General features: G+C 42.9%; 1 protein-coding gene across 1 annotated transcript in view; it reads right to left on the bottom strand.

The window, feature by feature from the left end:
• Positions 1-295: 295 nt before the first annotated feature.
• The window catches only part of FBXO40 (F-box protein 40), a 59172-nt gene continuing 42900 nt past the window's right edge, over positions 296-16567 (bottom strand). Inside the window, exons 5-7 of the mRNA XM_087439672.1 lie at positions 9694-9726; positions 6888-8801; positions 296-4404 (exon numbers count right to left, since the gene is read on the bottom strand). Coding sequence (XP_087295798.1) covers positions 4189-4404; positions 6888-8801; positions 9694-9726 — 2163 coding nt within the window. The 3' untranslated portion in view covers positions 296-4188. The remainder of the gene's footprint in view (positions 4405-6887; positions 8802-9693; positions 9727-16567) is intronic.

Below are 16567 nucleotides of genomic sequence, written 5' to 3'. Positions count from 1 at the left end.
TTATGCAGCCCTCAATGGCTCTGACTGTCATGGGTTCAATTCTCCTTCCCTTTTTCAGGCGTATCCAGAAGTTTCCCTCCTACCACTGTCCATCATCCTGCACCCTGGATGTCAAGAGCTGGGCCTTTTCCTTAGACTGTACTTAAACCCAGTCCAAAACAAATTGACCTGGGGAATGGCAGTAAGGTAGGGGAACAGGGGCCCAGAAAGTGTCCACATTAAGGCATTTCAACTTCTACTGGCTTCTGCAATTGTGAGAGGCTCCTTCTGCCTGGGAGTACATCTTTTTAGGACATGATGATTCTTGAGGAAGAAGCACAAATTAGGGGATAGGAAGGAGGAAAAGGGAGATTTGGCCAACAAAAAAAGACTAAAGCTAAAGGAACACAGGCTCCAACGAGGTGTTAAGAGGATTTGGAGTCAGAGACAGTGGCTTCTCCTAGAGAAAGTCCAGGCTTCCTTTTAGCTGGGTGACTGAAATTGATGGCAAAGAAAGAGGGTAGATGGAGGAAGCTCATGAAGATTCTGTGTAGTCCAGGACCAAGGCTGATAGGAAAAGAGGTGAGAACATTTGAACAACCACTGATGGGCAAAAAGAGAATCACCAAATAAAGTATGGAGATGAAGGGGAATGAGAGGCCAGGGCATGGTGGGTTTTATCCCAGCCCCAGGGCATTGGGCTTAGCAAAGTCCGAGATAGAAGATTCTAGGCAAAATAAAATAAAATCAAAATAAAAGTCAGGGATTTGGTGTAAGGGATCTTTGGTTGGTAGGACATAGACGTCTGTGCTGTAACCAGTATCTGAAGTTGGGTCCAGCTTTCAAAAAGAGAGAAGACAGTGGGATCAAGGAAGAGCTAGGATTAGAGTCTGAGATCCATAGTTGCTCCAGGACTTCATAAAATTGGTGAGCTTCCCGTGTGCCTAGAACACTGCGTCCCTCAGGCTCATTCCTTGGCTTTTCTTTAAGATATACACTCCTTTGTTTCCGCAATGACTTCTATGCCAGCGAATCACAAATCTGTCTTTAGAGCTAACTTATAAGAGTCAGCCAGTTAGCCTTCCAGTGTGCAAAGCAGCTTTTATTTCTGCTTATAGAGACATTGGGATTTCCAGTAGACTGAGGTAAGTGACCATAGATGTACATGATCTCATTCTTCACTTCAGTTTGATTTGACATCACACATAGATCAGACTTTCACATGAGTTCCCTGTTACATCTCCAAGTCCCACCTTGCTTTTCACTTTTCCCTTCATTATAAGACAGAAACTTCTTTTCTAGATCCCAACACTGTTAAGGTAACAGGGTCCTTTCAGCCTCTGTTCTACAGACCTCACCCTCCCTGTTCAGCTGATCTTCTCTGGACTGATTTTCCTGGTGGTGATACTCATCAAGGGCTCTGCTTAGGAACAGGTCCCCATCCAGGCTCCTATTCCCGGGTACCAGTCCCTTTTCACTCCCTTCGGCTGCTTCTTAATCTGAAGCCATGTCTAGCTGTCTTGCCTCGGTCAGATAATTCTTGCTGCTCACGCTGCCCACTACAGCCTCATCTCACTAATCAAATCCTCTTCTGTCTAATCCACAGTCTCTCTAAAGGGCTTCCCTTTGCTTCCAGTGCCCTGTCACCATAAAATGCATTTGTTTGGGCAGACCAGTGGACACCTGCTGTAGCCTGGTTTCCTGCAACGTGTACAATTTGATATCTTATCAAATGTGTTTGATGATGTTGATCAATTCAATATTGCTCTGAAGGCAGCAACTGGGAAAGGGAAGTGTGACTGGATGTGTGCAGCCCACAGAGAGGTGTGGGCCCTCTCCTGACTGCTCTCCCGCACCTGTGCTGCCCCCACTGTGAAGGAAAAGCCCTCTGCTCTCTGCCTTTCTCTGTCTTTCTCACCCATCTAACAGTAGCCCCTGATTTTCATCTTCCTTGGTCTCTAGCTCCCTTTTCTCTCTTTTTCTAGTAAAATAAGAAACCCAGAGTGGACTTTAGGGGCTTTCTTTCTCCACACAGAAAGGACTAGATCAAAACACGTGGAACTGACACCTCTTCCCCTGAGAACTCTTCCTCTCGCCCCACTTCAGTGTCTAGAAGTTTCCAGTTGCTCATCTTCACTGAATATAATCTTAGCTCATACTCTGGTTATATTTTTAGAAAACAGTGCCTTATGTACAAATGTGAAATATAAACCAAACAATAAGGATAAGGAAAAATAGAGTCACATTACCAAATACTACCAAGCGGCACGTAATAAGGAAAAGATGAGCAAATTTCTACTCTGGGACTTGCTCTAACGCCTTCTCGACTCTTCTCAGAGGTGTCGTCTACTTCATCTACACCAGCTCTGGACCGTGCTCAGAGAGACCCAGGCAATAACAAGCATCCAGATTGACTAGACTCTTTTTTTTGTTGGCTAAATGCTTTGTTCTCTGCTTCCCCACAATGCCTGTCCTCCTTTTCCCTTCTTTCTCACCTGCTTGGGGACTGCCGGGAAAATGGCACCACTTAAGATGATAGGGAGATAAACGCAAGACAAGTAGCTCAACTTTCCTGGCTCCAGCTACACTTGGAGAGGGCCGAAAGGATGTATTTTTGCATGCGACCCAAGGACATGAAGCCACATCAAACAAATGAGCTCCATCTGGTTCCCAACTTAAACTCACCATGTGTCTAAAACCTACTTAGTAACTAAAGAAGAGCTGCATGAAATCATACCCATTGTAGATAACTCTGTGAGATAAGATTTTGCTACTAAAAAGCTTATCCTAACATGCTGCCACTGGTATGTCATCCTTTAGAGCAATGCTTCTCAACCAGGAGCGATTTTGCTCCCAGAGGGTATGTAGCAGTGTCTGGAGACATTTTTGGTTGTTACAGCTGTGGGGGTGCTACTGGCATCTCTTGGATAGAGCCCAAGGATGCTGCTAAATATCCTATAACACACAGGACAGTCCCTTATTACAAAGAATTATCCAGTTCAAAATGTTGTTAGTTCTGAAAAACCTTGCTTTAGGGGATGCCAGTTTCTATTGTATATTTTTATTTTACTTTTGTTCTCATGAGTATTCACTGTTTGTTACCAAAAAACAGTATCCCTCATTTTTGACAGACTGGAGTAGTGACCAGCAATAAGTAGGAGAAAGTACAGGAAACCACTATGTTCACATGTCTTCCTTCCCAAGATCCCCCGTGGGGCACTCAACTGGTGTCCAGGAGGTGGTGACTGGTGCCACAGGAACTACAGTGGGCCTTGCCTGGACTTTGCCAAATGTGTGGTCTCCTTGGGCTACCCTGTGCATTCCAGCATGACACTGAAGTTGGTGTTAGTGTCTTGAGGTCATTTCAGATAGCCCAAGGTGGTGCTGGGTTATGCCTATGCTCTCCCTAATCTAGACCTATAATATAATTTTCAGAAAAGGACCTTGACACTTAAGTCATTATTAAAATGTTTAAAAGTAGGGTTGCAGATTTTCGTCCTAATTTTCTGCATAAATATAGGGTCTCCTTTGGACTCTTCATTTTTCAAGGCCGTCCTTCTGTATGTTGCCAAGAGTCTACACAACAAACTCTGTGACCTCATTTCTGCCTCTCATCCTTTGGCTTGCAGTGTCCTTGAGGCTGCTGTGTGCAGCCAAGGTCACTATTCTGTCGGGCTGTGTTTGGACTGTCTAGGCTCAGAGGCAGTGGGGCCACTAAAGGAAGCCTTGGACTTGACTGTCAAGACAACCTCAGCTCCAGAACTGTCAAACTGTGTGCCCTTCACCCTGGGTGCCCTGGGAGGCACCTCAGTCCCCATCCCTGCACTGCCTACCTTATAAATTTGAAAGTGCTTATAAACTGAAAAGCTCTCCACAAAAGCACAGGCCTGTGCTGGTTATGGAATTTCACTGCTCTCTCATCTCCTAAGGACTTGAGCCTATCTTCCAAGTAGCCTCAAGTTACTTATTTTCTCCTCTGATTTACTTTAGAAAAAAAAGTTATCAATAAGGCACTATAGCAATCGTACAAGCCATGGCTTACAAAATTCTTAGACCTTGTGCAGCTGCTCAGATTCTGAAGGACATTGCATGTTCCAATACACCCAGATAGGCACATATGCAGTTTATAGAGGGAAGTCCTCAAAATCACGCTCTGCCCTATTTTTAGAAACTCTGAGGGGGAATCCAAGAATGGCGGCGTCTGAATCTTCAGTAGGCGTGTCTCCCTCGTGCTCTGGCTCTAAAGGTGGTGACTAAGCTCTCTCGGGCCTGCTCGCGGGGCTGACACATGCTGGTCAAAAGAATCGGGTCAGTCTTGTGCTCTACAACGTTGAAAGGACAGGACTTCAGGTGCTCGGACATGGAGGCAACTTCATTAAACTCCCAGCTCTTGACTTTGGAGAAGAGGCTGCTGAATTGCCAGATCTGTTAGGAAAGATAGAAGCTCAGACGTGAACTTTGGGGCCACACCCTCAGGCTGACTTTATTTGAACAGTATAAGGAAATGTCTTTCTGTATTTCCTGTTCTTAGTTTCCAGAGAGTGTTTAGTGGTGCTGCAGATATTTGTTAGTTCCTTCTCCAGCGTCCAATTCCTAGTTCCCCCTTCCAATTGGTAATCTTCCCAGCCAGCCATGTATTTTTGTGGGAATGACTAACCTTAATCTGCATATTGACACACACCCTCCCCCTACCCCCAGTGACAGCAATTAATTCTAGAATAGACATATGGTTCAAATCAGGACAATTAGTGTCAATGAGACTCTACTCCAGAAATTCTGTTTGAGATGTCAAGAAGCAGATTCTCTTTTTCCTTCTGTACTTGAACTGGGAAGTTGCAGTCTTAGGAGTTGCAGGCAGCCACCAGGGACTACCAAGAGAGAACGGTGTCTTAGAATGGAGCCACTAGTAAGGAAGTAGAGATAAGAAATAGAAAGTAAAAAAGTCATTTGGGGGCATTTTGAGCTGCTAGATCAAGCCTTATCTGCAGCCATTGCCTTTGAACTTTTTAGTTATATGGGCCAATAAATTCCCTTTATTGTTTATGCCATTTTAAGTTGGTTTTCTATTGCTTGAAACTAAAAGAATTCTAACTAATAAGAGTCTCACTAGAACAGAAACCTCAGGAGAAATCTAGGAGTCTGGTACTCAGCCCCCCTCTGGCCTTTCCACCTAGGATGTGGTGGCAAAGTCACTAGTTTTAAAATTTGGCTATCAGGGTGGGCATAATCTGATATCTTTTCAACTTGACCATTTCACCTTCAGTTTCTTGTCATTGTTCTTATGTAAGAAAAGTGTTTCTGGGGATCTTAGACCTATTTCCCTTTTTACTTTAAAAAACAATTTTAATATGAGCATCCTTTAGCTCCAATGAAATTCTCTTTCTTCCTTTCTGCAAGGAAATTAGTTTGTCCCAAATGATATTTAAGAGTGGTCAGCAATCACTGAATTGGGTATGAATGTGAGCCAAAAAATAATGGAATTTCTAGAATGTAAATTAAATTATTTGTATCTGATTTTACAGAGGAAGATATTAGGCAGTTCTAGACTATACACTTCCTGAGGGCACAGTCTTGGTCTCATTCATGTTTATCCCTAACGAGTGGTTGGTTGGCAGTCAGTGTTTATTTAACACATGGGTGCAGGCATGGATACATGAGGGAGAGTGTCATAATTATTTTTTGAAGAAACTGCTCAGGGGATAAATAACGGAAAATATACAAGATGTTTTAGACATAATCAATAAAAATAGATGCAAACGACTCTAACTCCTCAATGCCAGTTTGCACATACCCCGCATATTGGGAAGAAACTCAACAGTGAGATTATGGAATTATTGACCTAAATGGGCATCATAAATTTGTGGTTCATATTACCAAATTTACATGAGACAGGATGCTAAAAGCACCTCGGACATGATGAATTAGGAGTCTCACTTCTGTATGATACAAGCTGATAGAAGTTGTAATACAGTTAAGCAAGCATAACCTGACTAGGAAAAAGGAAAAAGGTTTTTCCAAAGGGAAAGATTCTTGGATTTCTACAGCAGAATTTTTTGAAAAATTAAATAGAATTTGAACCAAGGGAAATCAATGGATCAAATTATTTCAGAATTTCAAAATGCCTTTAACAAAGACAAAAAATGCTTTAGAAAAATTAGTTGACATGTGACTGAGGAGAATTTGGTGGCATACTATATCAATCAGAGTCCAGGCAGGAAACAGATGGCACACTTAAATTGGGTAATTTGAAGAGAATTTTAAAAAGGAATGATATATAAATGTGTGAAGAGGGTGTAGAAAAGCCACAAGATATAGTGCAGTACCTGGGCTAGTAACAATCTAGAATGTTACAGCCCAAGGCCTGAAAGTGAAGAAGAAAGGAGATCATCGGAAAACAGAGGAGTAATTGTGTGAATACTGATACAGCCACCTTCAGTGGAGGGAAAAGTCAGTGCAAAGTGTCATGGAGGGGAGAATGCATGTAGGGAGGAAGCCAGAAGAATAGATATGTCAGCCTCCTTCTTTGCCCTCCCTCCCCTCTCCTGCTGATACACTCCCACTAGATTAGCCCAACTGGAAGCTGGGGGGCCTGGGAGCTGGTCAGTCCATAGAGGCAGTCCATAGAGGTCAGCCTCCTGGTGGACAGATCACAGTGGAGAAGGTTGGAGAATGAATCATGTGAGCAAACAAGAGACATTCAGGACACATACGTAGAGATAAACAGGCACTACCATCTGTATTGCCATGTATATTTTTATGGGTCTGTCTCCCCTACTAGACTGACCTCCTTGAGTTCAGGGACTACATCTTATTCCCAGTAACCTAGTGAGATCTCAGTGCCTAGTACAGTGCTTGGCATATAGGAGTCTCTTAATAAATATTTGTTGAATGAATGAGTGTTTACTTGCCTCTCTGTGGACTTTCCAGGAGGTGCCTCCGTTGGAATACTTCTTCTTCTTCCATTGCAGGAGGACCATCCCCCTCTCTTGTAACAAAGTGGCACAGATGTTCTTCATCAGCACGGACACCTGGGAGAGCTGGGACAGGCTGATGCTGTCCAAGAACCCAGCAATGTACTGCAAAATCTCCAGGGGCAGGCTGGTCAGAGAATTCTGGCTTTTTCTTCCATGGCCTGAGAGGTGGTTGTTCTTCCTTCCCTCACTGAGCTCTGAAGCAACCTCCGGCTTGATAGCAAAAGTCTTGAGCTCTTGACTATAGATCACTTTTGCCTTTTGCCCTGGGGGACGGAAATGGTTTTGAATAAATGTACATCCCAAGTAGGCGAGGGGGCATCGATGCTGGAACCAGCCATTGAGACATGACTGAATATCTGTGTGGACATTCTTGAAATGCAGGGGGAATTCATCCCTCCTGAAGAATTTGTTGCAAGTGAAAGTGAAGGCAGAGCTGCTCTTGTTGTGTCTCCTGGTCACAGACTCACTGTGGAGCTCCACATGGAGCCCGCCTGGTTTGGCAGTGGTTAGGAGGTCAGCCAGCACCGTCCCAGAGGAAAACTGCTCTGGCTCAAAATTGTATGTCTGTGTAGCAAAATCCATGAACAGCCCATCAATGCTCCTGGATTCGGAGATGACGTGACCTTTGAGTTCTCTTTCCAAAGCACACAGGAGGGTGGTCTTGACAAGATCTGATTTGGGCAGGTCCTCCACAGTGATCCCCAAATCTGAAGTATCTACTGCCTTGTGTTCACTTGGCCTACAACTCAACATGGCGTCTCCAATGCGAGCCCGCTTCCCACAGTAGCTCACAGGAACTTTGAAGGTGTAAACAGTCTTCACTTCCTGAGCTTCTAGCTTGCCATAAACAAAGTCTCTCTCCTTAGGCGTACAAGCAGGCATCTGACCAAAGTGAATAAGCATCCTCCCGTTGTGCACCAAATACATATTATAGTCCTTTGCATCCATAGCTGTTTTCAGTCTTTCCAGAACACCATCCTGCCAAGGGGCAAGCCCTGTCGTTTCCATGGCTCCGTGAGAGTTCTGCTGCTTCTGGTTTTCCTGTGGTTCTTTCTCATTGGCAGTATCCTCTTTTACCATGTTATTGCCACTGGACATCTGTTCTTTCCCTGGGCCGTTCCTGCTCTTGCTCTCACAGCTCACTGATGAGCTTGTTAAAGCAGAGGCTGCATGCTCTTTGCTGAACATATTTTCCCACTTGTCAAACTTGGCCAGGTCCATCCCTTCTTTGGTTTTGGCTAACGTCTCTCGTTCTTCTTGACTCAGCTCCACCATCTCTCCGTTAGTGGCTGACAGAGCGCCGTTTGATACCAACCCGGCATCTGCTCCACCTACTGCTCCTTCCATTTCCTCCCAGCTGGCTTCACCATTCATAGTAGGTTCCTCCTCAGTGGGCTCTTTAGTTTCTGGGAAAAGTTCTACCATTTTCAAAGATCTGAAAAGGACTTTCTGGTCCTGGAGGGCCAGGGCTGTGTCCAAACACTCCTCACTGGGAGTCTCTTTCATGATGTTCTCATGAAGGGTTGTTTCAGAGTCCACGTTTGGCCAGCGGTTCCACTCCATAGAGCAGCAGACCACACTGGCAGGGCACACTTGCAGGTGCTTGGCCAGTTTGTGGCGGGACATGGAAAGGGGGCAGCCATATTCAGAGTTGAGACACGGAACCTGCTCTAAGGGACAGAGAAGCTCATGTTCTGCCTCTTTGCACATGTGGAAGGTAGCGCCACAGGACAGGTGGCAATTTATCACCAGGCAGGAGACGTTGGGCTCCACAGGCATGTGGCAGTGACGGTTAAAGCATCTCTCACAATGCCTGTGCTGCCCTGGTGAAGGCCTGCGTGCCCTGCCCTGGAGACACCAAAGGCAAGGGGAAAGAGAAAACAAATGACTGCTGGAAGAGAAGCTCTATGCGTGTCTGTAACCGTGTTTTAATGGACTCATTCCTGTTTATACATGCTTATTATAGGAACCTTGGAAAATACAGAAAATCATAGAGAAGAAAGCAAAAATCACTCATAATCCCACAACCCAGAAATAGCAACTATCAACACTTTTCTTTATTTTCCAATAGTTTATTCTATGTACGTAGTAGATGTGTTTAGAATAGAAAAAAACAAAGCTGAATGTAATGGACTACAGTATTGATAATTGTTATTTTTGAGTTGTGGAATATGGGTGATTTATGTTACATAGTTAATACTATGAATACAATTTTGCAGCCTGCTTTTTAACTTTCTATTATAACATGAGACTAGACCATTTTATTAATTATTCTTTGCAAACTTTCTTCATAATGGCAGTGTACCATTCCAGAATGAGTGTGCTGTCATTCTTTTAACCAACTACCATCAGGGGCCGGCTGGGAGGATGGGGCCATGTCTGGCCTTGTTCACATCTGCAGTCCCAGCACCAGTCACAGATTCTGGGCTACTGTGGGTGCTCAATAATATTTGCTGAACGAAGAAATTGTCAGCCATTTAGTTTATTGCTGGATGTTTTGCTTTTTCATTTTTAAAGTTTTACTAAAAATCTTTGCTCACAAATCTATCTCAGATCTCTGCTTTCCCCCTACTCCGTGTCAATTTCTTCTAGTTTTTCTCTAGCATCTCTGGTTTGACAAAAAGCCAATAAATATCATCAAATCATAAGGACAAGTCTGCCAGCTGCTTGGGCTACAGGCTAAATGAAGCCAGACCCGGACCTCTGAACGGTGAAGATCCAGAAAGCATATGGTACTTACCATAGCTTCCCAGTTTCTTCTTTCTTTGTAATTCTAGAGAAAAATATGAAAATATGAATATGAATGATTAGTAAGAAAAGTATTTTGGTTATCTACATTAACAGGGGCCAAAGAGACATCACAAAGAGTATGAAGTCTCCACCACCCTGGAGGGAAGTGTCTTTGCCTCCATTTTATAGTTGAGGAAATGGAAGCAGAAGTTAAATAACTTGTCAAGGTTATACAGCTACTAAGTGATGGAATCAGGTCCCAACCCAGGCCATGCTAGCCCCACGCTCTGTTCACTGACCCACACTGCCTTCTGATCGGGCACCTTACCAACCACAGGATGTGTAACTTATGCTTCCTGTAACTTTTCTTCATGGTCTACCAACAATTATCCTGGCATCCCAACCCTCCCCCATAATCTGGCCCGAGTTACCCTTCTAGCCTTCTCCCTCACTGGGACTTCATGTCCACTTAGAGGTCAGCCTGATATCCAGCTTGGTCTGAGGCAGTCAACAAGTATCTGTAAAATATCTGTCATGTGTCATTCACCCTGGTGTATTCAGCGGTGCCATGGCTACAGCAGGGCTCAAACCTCAGAGGCCCCAGAAGCAGGCTGAGTGGGTACTCTGGCAAGCAGAAGAGAAGATGCCCTACCTTCAGGGGAACACAGCTCCTCAGCTCTGGTCAATTGATCCCATGCGGGAATGTGTTGCCAGATCTTCTGACTTTTCAGAGAAACTGGGGATGCAGAATTTTTGTGAGTGGTGATATAGCGCAGTGGTTAGAAGACAGACTGCATGGGATTCAACCCTGGCACTACAAGTCAGTAGCTGTGAGACTTTGGGAAAGTTCCTTAACCTTTTTGTTCATCAGTTTCACCATCTGTGCAGGAGGACGAGAGTAGTCCCTATCTCATCATGTTGTTGTGAGGAGGAAATGAGTTAAATATATCTGAAACTCTTAGAACAGTACTTGTCTTGTAGGAAGTGATCTATACATGGTTGCTATTATCAAACAGGTGTTTTATAGTTCATTGTAATGCAACATATTTTTTTATATAATACATCAAGATAAAAATCCTTGGAATTTTAAATATTGGGAATTAATCTAATTTTTTAAGAAAACCTCTATTTGGGCCAAGGAAAACATGTATGCAGGCTAGACAGGATCTATAGTTGCCCATTTGCAATACCTGGTCTGGAGAATTTGTAGCATAATTTCAGCACTGTGTTAGTCTGGGGTGGGATGGGGTGGGGTGGGGTTGGGGTTAGCACCCAAAAGTCAGAAGATGTAGTATTTTTAAATTTTATTTTATTTTACTTTAGGATTTACCAATTCACTGTGAGTGAATTTTCCCCCAACTTTTTTTTTTTTATTTCAAATATACGGAAAAGGTGAAGGAATATATACAATGAGCACCCAAATATACTCTACCTAGATTCAACAATTAACATTTTTTCACTTTTGCTTTCTCTCTCAATACACACACATATGCACACACAGTTCCGACTAAGCCACTTGAAAATAAGTTGCTGATATCATGACATCTCATCCCTAAGTACTTCATCATATATTTCCTAAGAATAAAGACATTTTCCTTTTTACCTACAATAACATTATCTTACCTCAGAAAACTAAAAATAATTTTCTAATATCATGTAACATGCTGTCTATATTCAAATTTCCCCAATTGTCCCAAAAATATCTTCTATACTTTTATTTTATTTTATTTTTAGTTTTTGAACCAGGATCCCTTTAAGGTCAATTTATTACAGTTGGTTGGTAAGTCTTTTTAGCCTCTTTTAATCTGGAAAAGCCCTCTCAACTTTTCTTTTTCAGAAGAGAAAGCCTTAAATCTCAAGGAAATTGTATTCTAGTTCATTCATGTATTCATTTGTTCATCCATTCCTTCAACAAACATTTGTTGATTACCTGCCAGGAAGCGAGCATAAGGGTCACCTGGCTGCTTGTTAAAGTGGTCCTTAAACACTATTGTTCATTAGATTCAGCTGTGATGCTTGTTAAATCTATAGATATGCACTGTTCAATATGGGAGCCACTGGCCACATGTGGCTAGTTAAATTTAAATTAATCAAAATGAAATAAAATTAATAATTCAGTTCCTCAGTCATACTAACTACATTTCAAGTGCTCAGTAACCATATATGGTTATTAGCTACTCTATTGGACAACACAGAATAGAACATTTCCAACTTTATGGAAAGTTCTATTGGACAACACTGCTACGAATGCTGGCTCCACCCCTAACCTGAGTGAGGGGTGTGTCCCAGAATTTATATTCTTAACACATTCCCCATCATATTCTTATCCACTGGGATTAGTGAGTGTGAAAGATGGTTCATGCCAAGCGCTCTATATGCCTAATAGTCAGCCTGAATCAGGAGTCAGGTGAGAAGCTGCAAGCCAGAACATCAACAGGTTCAGGGCCCAGCAGAAGATAAACCAAGGTGTTAAAGCCAGACAGGGTGCTGAGCAGAGTGGAAAGGCTCTGAGGGTTGGATTGAGAGGGAGCAGAATAGGATCAGGCAAGGAGCACATCTTTTGGATGCAAGAGTCCAGCTACTGGATCTTTTAACATACAATTTAACATTCAGGTAGGCTTCTGCCATATTCCACATCACTCCTGGGGGAAAAATGTCCATTGTGGATTTATTTTGGAAATTCATAAATATTAGGCTCAAGCATCTGGAGTTATTTGGCACTCAATAAGGAGCAATTTAACATTGTAATTGGCTGTTAACTAGTAGAGGTGGAGGGATGGAGTGGGAAGATGTCGAGTTAGAAAATGCTACGTAGATAATGCGATGGAGGCTTGGATGGGTAAGACTGATGACAGTAGACATAGGCAAGATGAGAAAGATAGAAGACGTTACAAGGGAAAATCAACTAACATTTTTGATCCTGGCTGGAGATGTGGGAAAAAGAAGAGTGAAATGTGATTCCAAGATTTTGAACCAAGAAGAGATAATATTGGGTGTAATTCTGAGAAAAATAGAGGTCTGAGGAGGGAACTGTTTTGGGAGGAAATATAGATCCAGCAAATGTAACACAAGTTGCTTGAGGTGATGATAGATCATGTAGATGGGAATATGAGGGGTTAGAATATAGAGACACAGACTTGAGAATTATCCACTTAAAAGTGAGAGAGGAAGCTGTAACGCGGGAGGAGAGAACACAGAATAGAAATCTGAGCCATGAAGTGCACAGCTGAGAATTTCCACTTTGAGGACATTAGGAAGAAGTAGAGCCAGAGAAGCAGAAACCAGAAAGCTAAGAAAGTCAGGACCATGTTGCCCACACGTAAAGGAAAGGGTGAGCGATAGCCTCAAATGCTGTGTGAGGTTAAGAACAATGATGACAAGGCCACTGCTCGTGGAAGTTCCCCAAAGAGCTCTTGCCAGAGCAAACGTGGCATTTCAGCTGTGCAGGGAGACCCTTGGTCATTTAAAATGTGGTGTTTGCTTGGAGGGGAAGTGGAAGTTATTAAGCACACACTCCAATGTTGGCAGGGCCTGTGCCCTGGCTGGGAGAATGTGACCATCTGCTTTCTATTCATAAAAGACATTCATCAATAAAGATGGAGTCTGGATGACTCCGAGTCCCCTGCTGGCTTTTAGGAGGGAAAGAAGAGGGAGATCACAAATGTAACAAGGCTACGTGAAAAAAGCTACCAGTACCAGGAATGTCTAACTTCACATGTGCCAGCCTGGTTCTGGGGGAAATTGTTCCCACTGAGATAAAGTTTAGCCCCGTGCCTGGAAAGGGAAAAGCCGGCCTGGCTAGTTGTGTGTGCTCCATGTGTGTAGCAAGAACTCTGCCCTAGCACCATGGATGTGTCTGGCTGGAGGGACAGTGGTGATGACCTCTACACCCAATCATTTCTTATCCTTCAGCATTATAAAGTGTGGTTCTTAGGAACACTGTTATTGAAGCTGGAAACATTTGTGGTGGAGCCTTATTGCTCATCATCTCTTTGAAGTTATTTGAAAATATCCCTTTAAGAGAAAAGAAAAACAAAGCATGCAGGCAACAAAGATGCTGTTGTTTTTTTTAATGCTGCTATTTAAAGACCTTCTGCCAGGCTCTGGAGCAATACCAGATGAGTGACTTTGGGGGAGGACATGTGCTGAGCAGAAAGACACAGTGAGCAGCGACCACTCTTTGGAGGAGTTTGACAGTAGAAGGAAGGAGAAAGATAAATGTAGCCTAAGGGCATAAAAAAATCACATCTGAACCTTTTGTTGTATATTGGGGAAAATCATTCCCACTGAAATAAAGGACAATCCAAAATTCTTGATAGTCTAATTATTGCTGGGTAAGCAGGATGACCAATAGTCCTGGTTTGCCGGGGACTCCCCGGTTTTAGCACTGAAAGTCCCAGGTTCCAGGAGACCTCTTAGTCACAGGCAAACTTGGACAGGTGATTGATCACTTTAGGTTGGAGCCAACTGGTGTTGCCCCAAATTAACCAAATTAGATATATCATTCATTATCTTGTGACATAAGATGCCCTGTTCTCCTATTTCTGTTCCAGTGTAGTGACTGGATCCTTATCCTCCATGGGGTTTGTCTGACTTTCCTAGGTTGGGTGGTTTCTCCACATTTTGGATGTCATGGAGGAAGAAGAATAAGATATTAGAGCTTAACATGTGCTTTTACATAATATCTCATTTAATCCTCCCAATAACCATAGGAGTTGGGTATTACCATTTCCAGTTTACAGACAAGGATACTGAGGCACAAAGAGGCCTAAGTTTGTTTGGCTTCAAATTCTGTACTCTTTGCTCTATCACACTGTGTTCCTCAGAGACCCAGAGAGACATATGCGGTCCATCCCTATGACTTGGGGAGAATGTAATCCCAGGGCTTGTGTCTATCTGGGGAGAGCCTCTCCTCCCCCAGTTGTGGCACAGAAAGGTGTCTACATGTATCATCTTTCCAGATGGTAGGGGAGCCGGATGCTCTTCATTAGGAAGCACTTCCATTTCTATGATGATTTTTTTTTGTCCTCTGGACCACATTCCATACTATGCCCCATCTGAACAGAGGAAACAAGAAGAGTATCCAGGTCTCATGGCTTTGCATTTCAGGGAATACAAATGTAAAAAGGGAAGATTTTTAGGGTTAAAAATCTGCACCACAATGTGAATTTTGAGATTTAAAATGAAACACTGACTAAATCAAAGCACGTAGATTATAGAAACTCTTCACTGTGAAAAAGCTGACAATTCTATGCCTGAAACAGAGTATGGTTATCTGGGTGACATTTCCTCCTCCAGTTTCTATGCCCCTGTCTAAAGTCTTGCTTTCTATCTGAAAAGGCAACACATTCTATCCTTTTAAAAGTGAACCTTAATCAAGTCCCCAAAATATGAGTTTTAAAGTTCCCCAGTCTAGAGGAGACAGCAGTCAAATATAATTTAGAATTAAATTGTTCTAAGATTTTACTGGATTTTTTTTACTGGGTATACTGGACGCAGTTTAAGCGGAATAGGAGTAGGTAGAAAGACTAGATGCATGAGTTTGAGGGATGGATATTTCTTTAAAGAAATAGGGGAGAATTTAGAACCTGGCATGGGTCAGAAACTTTATTTGATGCAGGTTTGTGGCACTGTGTGGACCACTCAGAAAGCAGTAAGTTAACAAGCAAAAGCAAGTCAGCTAGAATAGTGGTCCTTAAAGTGTGGTACCCAGACCAACAGCATCAGCATTCCATGGGAACTGGTTAGAAATGTGAATTATTGGGCCCTACCAAATCAAACTTACTGAATCAGACCTACTGAGTCCAACTGATTCTGTTGTAAACTCAAGTTTGAGAACCCACTGAGTTAGAAGAAGCTTGATATTGTGCTCCCAATCGCAAAGAAAAACTACTGCCCAGTTAGGTAGGAAGGCCTTGGAGAAAGATCTGAAAGGGCAGTGGGTAATTCTATCCATTTCTTTCCATCTCCGCCACCACTGCCCAGGTCCAAGCACCATCATCTCTCATCGGGTCTGGTGCAATAGCCTTATAATCAGCCTCACTCCTCCCATCTTGTGCCCCATAATTTATATTCACCAGCAGAAAGAGTGATTTTAACAGCTTTTAACACTAGGTTATTACTCCCCTGCTTAAAACCTCCAGTGGATTCCCATCACAAGGAATAATCTCTGACATCCTTATCTTGGCCCGAGAGGTCCTGCATGAGTGTCCCCTCCTTGCCCTTGTACCTCACCTCTCTCCCTTGAGCACTTAGCTCCAGCCTTGCAGCTTATTCCTGCATGCGCCTTTGTACTTGTTCGTGCTACCGAAATTCTCCCCTTGCTCCTCATTTGCATCATGGGCTCCTTCTTGCCTTTAGACTTCAGCTTACGTGTTAACCTCCATGAAGAGGCCTTACCTGACACCCCCAATATAAAATAAGTTAATGAACACTCTCATGTATTAGCTAAGTAATTAAATAATTCACAAATCATTTAATATCCTGAAATCTAATTTATTCATTCATAAAATGGAGGTCCTAATAACCCATAGGTTTGTGTGAGAATCAAATGAGATAAAGTAGAGAAAGTGTCTAATATATGAGTCACTCAATTGTTAGTCTTTCCTCTATCAGGAAGGTCATTCTGGTGGTCACCTCCCTTGTCCAGGCCTTTATTTCTTTCCACTGCATCACTCTCACAGCCCTTGGCTGGCCTTTCAATTTTCAGTTCTCCCTCATTCCAAGGTATCTTATATACCACTACCAGCTTAATCATCAGCAAATCCCATTAAAAAAAAAAACTCACCTCACTCCTTTAAGAACGTGAATTTCCCTAATCTCCCCTCCTTTTTGGCCCCTTGTAATCACCACAAAGTATTTATTCCTTAAACACGTAGGAATTC

This window comes from Ceratotherium simum, chromosome 15 (assembly GCF_057802395.1).
Source record: "Ceratotherium simum simum isolate JZ-2026a chromosome 15, ASM5780239v1, whole genome shotgun sequence".
Taxonomy (NCBI): Eukaryota; Metazoa; Chordata; class Mammalia; order Perissodactyla; family Rhinocerotidae; genus Ceratotherium; species Ceratotherium simum.
Note: the sequence above shows the minus strand (reverse complement) of the source record. Positions and strands in the feature narration are given on the sequence as shown.